At 30.7% G+C, this 6,119-nt stretch overlaps 1 protein-coding gene across 2 annotated transcripts in view; it reads right to left on the bottom strand.

Annotated features, from left to right (window-relative positions):
* LOC136796809 (uncharacterized) overlaps positions 1-2,075 on the bottom strand; it is a 3,933-nt gene extending 1,858 nt beyond the window's left edge. The window contains exons 1-2 of one of the 2 annotated variants that reach the window (XR_010844560.1): positions 1,297-1,714; positions 40-173 (exon numbers count right to left, since the gene is read on the bottom strand). Coding sequence is in view for 1 of the 2 variants with exons in the window: in XM_067051553.1 (XP_066907654.1) it covers positions 40-173; positions 2,040-2,051 (146 nt within the window). In the remaining variant the exon portion in view is untranslated. Of the gene's footprint in view, positions 1-39; positions 174-1,296; positions 1,715-2,039 lie in introns of those variants that run through there. The other variant, XM_067051553.1, reaches the window with a different exon arrangement.
* Between the last annotated feature and the right edge of the window lie 4,044 nt (positions 2,076-6,119).

Raw genomic sequence — 6,119 nt, 5'->3', positions numbered from 1 at the left:
GTACATAGGATATTACACTATAATGTAATTTTTCTTTACCTTAGACGATAACTACCATCCGAGTATGTTACGATTTCTTTAAACTCTTCGGGTCCACCAAAATATTCTACGTAACGTGAGACCTCCTGACCAGAGCATCCTACTAAAGCCGTTAACAATATTCCAATGAAAACCTGAAATGAGAGAGAAATTTAAAAGTTTATATATATTTCTAGAACTGTTGGTCTATAGAACTTGTTCCAAATGACCAGCACCAACATTAGCTAGTAAAGCGATAATTATTTTCAAATCACCATAAATCTAAAATTTAAAACAAATTTAAATTTAAATTTAAAGTTAAATGTTTGTATATGGGCTCAGTTTAATGATGCAAAAACACTTATATTTATTTTTAACACTTATTTTATTTTTACACTTCTCAAAAATATTAGTTAGTTATTTAAAGAATGAAGGGCTAAGGGTGTTAGGATGCTCCGGTCAGGAGATCTACCGTTTAATAAAATATTACCACTCAGTATTACTAGGAGAGGAGCGTTTAAATTTATTTTCGCGGTAGATTAAAAATTCTGATTGGTAAAAATATTAAAGCAAGATGAAAAAATAAAATGATTGGTACTTCCTACTTCAATAAGAAGCCTTTTTTTTCCTTATTTATTTTTCTTCATCTTTTTTAATACAATAGATTTATATTTTTAAAAATTAATGAACACCACTCAAAAAATTCATGTTAGAGTAACTACAATTACTTAACTTTAGGTAAAATTTTATATATTTTAAACTTCAATATTTGTTTACGATTCCCCATAGAAATAATGGAAATTACACCATTCTATTTCTGTATCTATACTTCTTCCACTTTCAGTAGTTGAGGAAGTGCAATTAGTCCTACTAATTAGTTGATTAACAAGTTAGTTCAACAAATATGAATTCATAACAATAAAACAACGATTGATGATACATATTAAATCATAGGTGTGCAGTGAAATACTAGCTAAGCTTAAATAAGGTGTTGGATATCAAAAGTACCTTAAATACTTTTGTATAACCATGAGACAGAATCAATAAAGTACTGAAAATTATTTATGTTTTTGAAAGAATATGAATTTACAAGGATCATATTTGAGGAATCATAATTAATAAGAAATATTTTAGTAAATAAGAATTAAGAAATATTTTGACAACTCAAATTGTTATTATAATAAATTATATCGTTGTTATAATAAACGAAATAACTGCAATATATAATTACAATTAATATTTGTATTAAAAATTTTCAATAACATAATTTTGTCTCACGTAAGTAGGAGGTTCTCAAAGTAGGCCTTAAAAATGTTTGTAGCAGAGTAATTTAGTATTAAAACCTTTATCTGGAATTTTGAAGATTTTTTTTTTAAATTGCTGAACGTAAAAATGCTCTTTCACCAATGCTTTTAAGGTAATACATCTAAAACCCTTAGAAATCAATAAAAGTTTAATATAAAGGGGAGGTTTCAATCAAAATCCTTCATATACACAATTCTCCATCGACCGCTAGACTTGATAATTTTCTGCTTATGGAAGGAAGCATGCATTAAAATTTAAAATTTAAAAGTTTAAAAATACTACCAGAACCCAATTTAAACTAAGATGAAACATTTTTGTTTGCTCACAAATCAATATTTATAGATTTTTATTTCCAGCTGTAAAATTCATAATGGTAATCATGGGTTTTGATTATAAAAGACTCAATTAAATTAAAAATTTAAATTTTTAATTAAATAAAAAAAATAATTCAATGAATTATAAAAAAATTGATATTATTTCTTTATTAAAGTTCTGTTTTAATTTTATTTATTCATTTGATTTATTATTTGATTCATTTATTTGGTTTATTATTGATATTAAAAAAAAAAATAATGACAAACTATAATTACACGAATGCCGTGAATTTTGTTTAGTATTTTCAGTGAGCCATCAGACAAAAATTTTAAGAGTCAATGGATTAGCATATAGGAACATTAGTATAAATGATTCGTAAGTGATGGACGACCAGTTCTTACCAATAATCTCATCTTGCCTGAAGATCACTAAGTGAAGACCATCGCACCAAAGGGGGTTGTTAAATATGGTTGGGTTTGTAAATCCCCTCCAAGAGTTCTAGTCTTGTGAAAGAATTCAAAAAGGTTCCTTATGGGGCTATCATTTTAAATTGCAGTATTACAAGAAACTATCCTTTAAACCAATGTTCTTTGTAATCAGCATGTTATTTCGATAGCGATGATGATCCCTTTTAGCTTTTTATAGAGAGGTGTTGATAATTTCATTAATTCAACTATGATACTTTTAATTTATATAAATTATCATGAATAAAAGAAAAAATATTTTTATAGTTTTCTGAAAGTCTCCAGCCATCAAATAAAAATCATTAGGGCACTATTATTTTGTTAACACTTTTTGTATCTTGGACACTACAAAAAAACAGATGTACTGTACAGTCATCTATGAAATAGAAACAAGAAATTTTAATGATTTATATCAATATATTAGTTATGTCATGCAAAACTTCATGATGGGGCCGCTCGTAGCTCAGTGGTTAAGACACTGTCTTACCAATGGATGTCTATTGGCGGTGCTGGTTCGAACCCAGCCTAGAGCATTGACCTTTTTCATTGAGTGGCGATCCCACAAACTGAAAAACTTTGTTGACCCCCAACCATGGTTAGGCAGTAAATGGGGACTCCAATGGGAGGGGGGGGGTAGTCTTGGCCAAAAAAAAAAAACTTCAAGATGAATATTTGATGGCCTTAGTGTCTTTTTTTTATGTCTTATTGTGTGAAATATTAAAGAGGGGTTCTATATCATTACGTTGTAGGGCTAGCTGCTCTAAAATAGCAGACCCTAAGTGAAAAGAGACGCAGAACGAGCCCAGAAACAAAATATTAACAAAACTTAAATGTAGAAAGCCGATGCTGTACAATTATTTTGTGTTAGAGCTCTGGCAGCAGAGATTTTCTGAAGTTGCTTAAAACGTCTGCCAAGAACAAAGTTAATTTTTTTTTTACTCTCCAAGATAGTAGTACAATAACTATAATCTTCCAAAGTATATATTTATAATATAATATAAAAATGTACTGTATTAATGTAGGTTAATAAATTAATTAAGTATATAATTAGAGAGAATAGCATAAAAAAAGCTACATTACAAGACTTATTCATGATTTTTTTTATATTTCATGATTTTAATACTTTAGTTTTGTAGTAATTTTATTGTGGTTTGAGTGTAAAATCTAGGGGAGAAGCTACGTTTGGAGCTTGCGTCTTAATAATATTTATACTAGATCCGTTGACAAAGTACCAACTATTTTCCTTAAAATTTGAGTTAAATTTTCGATTCTGAGGACATAATTTTTTTTATTAATTCCTGCATGAATAGAAAGTTTTTTACCTTTAGCAGTGAGCGCCCAAAAATCTATCTAAAACTAATAAAAATGTTCCCATATTATTTACTTCATACTGATCATCCCCCCCAAAATCTTTGAAAATACTTTGCTATTTTTTAATTTTTGACATATTTTATTTTCATTTACATATTCGAAGAAATATTTTACACATATAATATAATATATAATATATGTTATAATTGTATTATAATTTTGTTTAAACATCTTTAGGAAACCGAGAACCTTGTATACCACCACAGAAAATTCTAAAGAGTCAACTTTCTATTTTATCTGATTTGGAATACCTTAAAAGCCATTAGGCATATTAGAATTTAAACCTAGGTCCAACTAATCATATATCTGGGCGAGCTATTGATATGCCTTAAGCAACAGAGGATTCATGGAGGGGTGAAACGGTCCTACTATATTTAAGTAAACCCTGCCTTCACTGTTCAGTCAAGATTAGATCTTTAGTAGGTACTGGACGTAATTCACTGATATAATTTAGATGTTTGTAAGTTTATTATCTGTCGTAGTCCCGAATATAACAAGTTAATTAATAAGTTACTTAACAAGTTAATTATTCTCTTTTATAACTCCTCAAGCCTCCCCTTTGCCTCAACTTGTCTAGTCACTCTTGGAGCTTCTTCCCGAATGTGCAGCCACTAAATGCAGCCATGTGTGTTATGTACAGTCCGCGCATCTGTCTGGAGATGTTGATCTCGTAAAACCACTGGGTGTGGCCCGGTACATCGGACATAAACTAGTTCCCTTCTACAATGATTCTTTTTGTGTCTGACCCTCACAGAAATAATGGAAATTACATCTTTTTATTTCTGTTGCTATGTATGCTATTGAGATTTAATGGGGATCGCTGAAGACAATTATCCAAAAGGAAGTTAATTAATTAAGTATATATTGAGTCCTAAAAATTATTATCATGATTGGATTCTTTTCCAAAGGCTATCTATGTGTTTACCAGTTTACCAATTAAATACCTTTATGTTTATAAAATGTTGTTACCATTAATTATATAGTCCTTTTCTCCCACTTCCCTTTTGGAGCGTTACCTTATTTTTTAATCTCTTCTCTCATTGGCCATCGGTGACCGAAGACTCCCGAGATAGGCGTCCTCCTCCTCAGAGTCGAGAATGTGTAAAAAAGTTTGACATGTCCAGGAAGGGTTAATTTTATTCTGGTCCCTCATCACAACCTGTCATTTTGTGTTTTGACACTTAAAGGTTAGCCAATCTAATTTTCTCAGGAGCCTCTGGTAATGTGATAATCTTAATACAGATGTTTTCATATCCGGGGACGCTAAAAGCTTCGCAGAAGGATACCCTGGCCAGGTATAGGGGCAGATGACGAAACACCTTAATAATACCCAGGATTGTCAAAAGGTCTAATACACAGCACTGTATCTATACTTCTTCATCTTTCAGTAGTTGAGGAAGTGTAATTAGTCCTACTAATTAGTTTCTTAACATGTTATTTCAACGAATATGAATTCAAAACAATAAATCAACCATTGATGTTACACATTAAATAAGGTGTGTTTATAAACATTTCAAGACCCGATAATCAAATCATTCCCACACCGGAGTCACATAGATCTGCAGTGAAAGACGAGATGCTGGAACTCCAACAAGGTGTTGGATATCAAAAGTACCTTAAATACTTTTGTATAACCACGAGACAGAATTAATAAAGTACTGACAATTAATTATGGTTTTGATATCATGTGAATTTACTACATATTTTTCGGTGACCATAATATTTGAGAAATTATAATTAATAAGAAATATCTCAATAAATAAGAATTAGGAAGTATTTTAACAAATCAAATTATAATTATAATTTGTAAGTGCATATATACATTTTCTTTGTAAGTTGTTTTTTATTTATGTATATTTTTTTTGTACTAATTTATTTTGATCATGCATGTGCTGGGTATAAGGTTGAATGTAAAAAATAAATAGAATGGACTCAAAATCCAGAAAAAAAATTGCAATAGGTCAGGTTCTGAGGACCAGAGGACCTGTTCAAGAGCCGTTTGTTGCCTCGGTGATGTCTGTGGCGACTGTGAAGGGCGGTGTTAAGCCACCTCAATTCGACATAGTCTCCTTGTTGGAAAGCTTAACTAAAAAAAATAAATAAACGCTGGCTCGGATAAATCATTTATTTGTAAATTAAATTAAATTAAATACATAAATTATATTGAAAACAAATAAAAACCTTCTAAATAATATAGAGCTCAAATAACAAACTAATAAAAAAAAATACTCCCTCTGAAAACAAATTACGATAAAAAAAAATTGCTAATTACAAAACTGATGAACTCCGATGGGTCGGGGTCCTGTAGTTCGTACCGAAAAGGTCGGAGACGAAGTTCTGTTCTTAACGTAAGTGGCCCCACACAGCAAACCGCTCCGAAGATCTCATCCAGAAAGGTCTGGTGACAAGTACAGCGACTGGGCGACTGTAAGTTTGCTACTCGACTGGGGCCAGTGTACAGGGGCGAGTGGACTTAGCCCGAAACTTGTTGAATTGTTGTTGCAAATAATTCCATTGGCTGGTATTTCACGACCACACACACGCCCAATTCTTCATTTATTTTAAAAACAAAACATACTTGTCATGTAATTAAATTTATTAACAGCTGATTAAAAAAAAAAAAGAAAAAAAAAAGATTTACATTTT

Source organism: Halyomorpha halys, unplaced genomic scaffold, assembly GCF_000696795.3.
Source record: "Halyomorpha halys isolate HHAL.00 unplaced genomic scaffold, Hhal_1.1 Scaffold920.1, whole genome shotgun sequence".
In the NCBI taxonomy this organism is placed as follows: domain Eukaryota; kingdom Metazoa; phylum Arthropoda; class Insecta; order Hemiptera; family Pentatomidae; genus Halyomorpha; species Halyomorpha halys.
The sequence above is the reverse complement of the archived record's forward strand: the minus strand, read 5'-3'. Positions and strand labels throughout refer to the sequence as shown.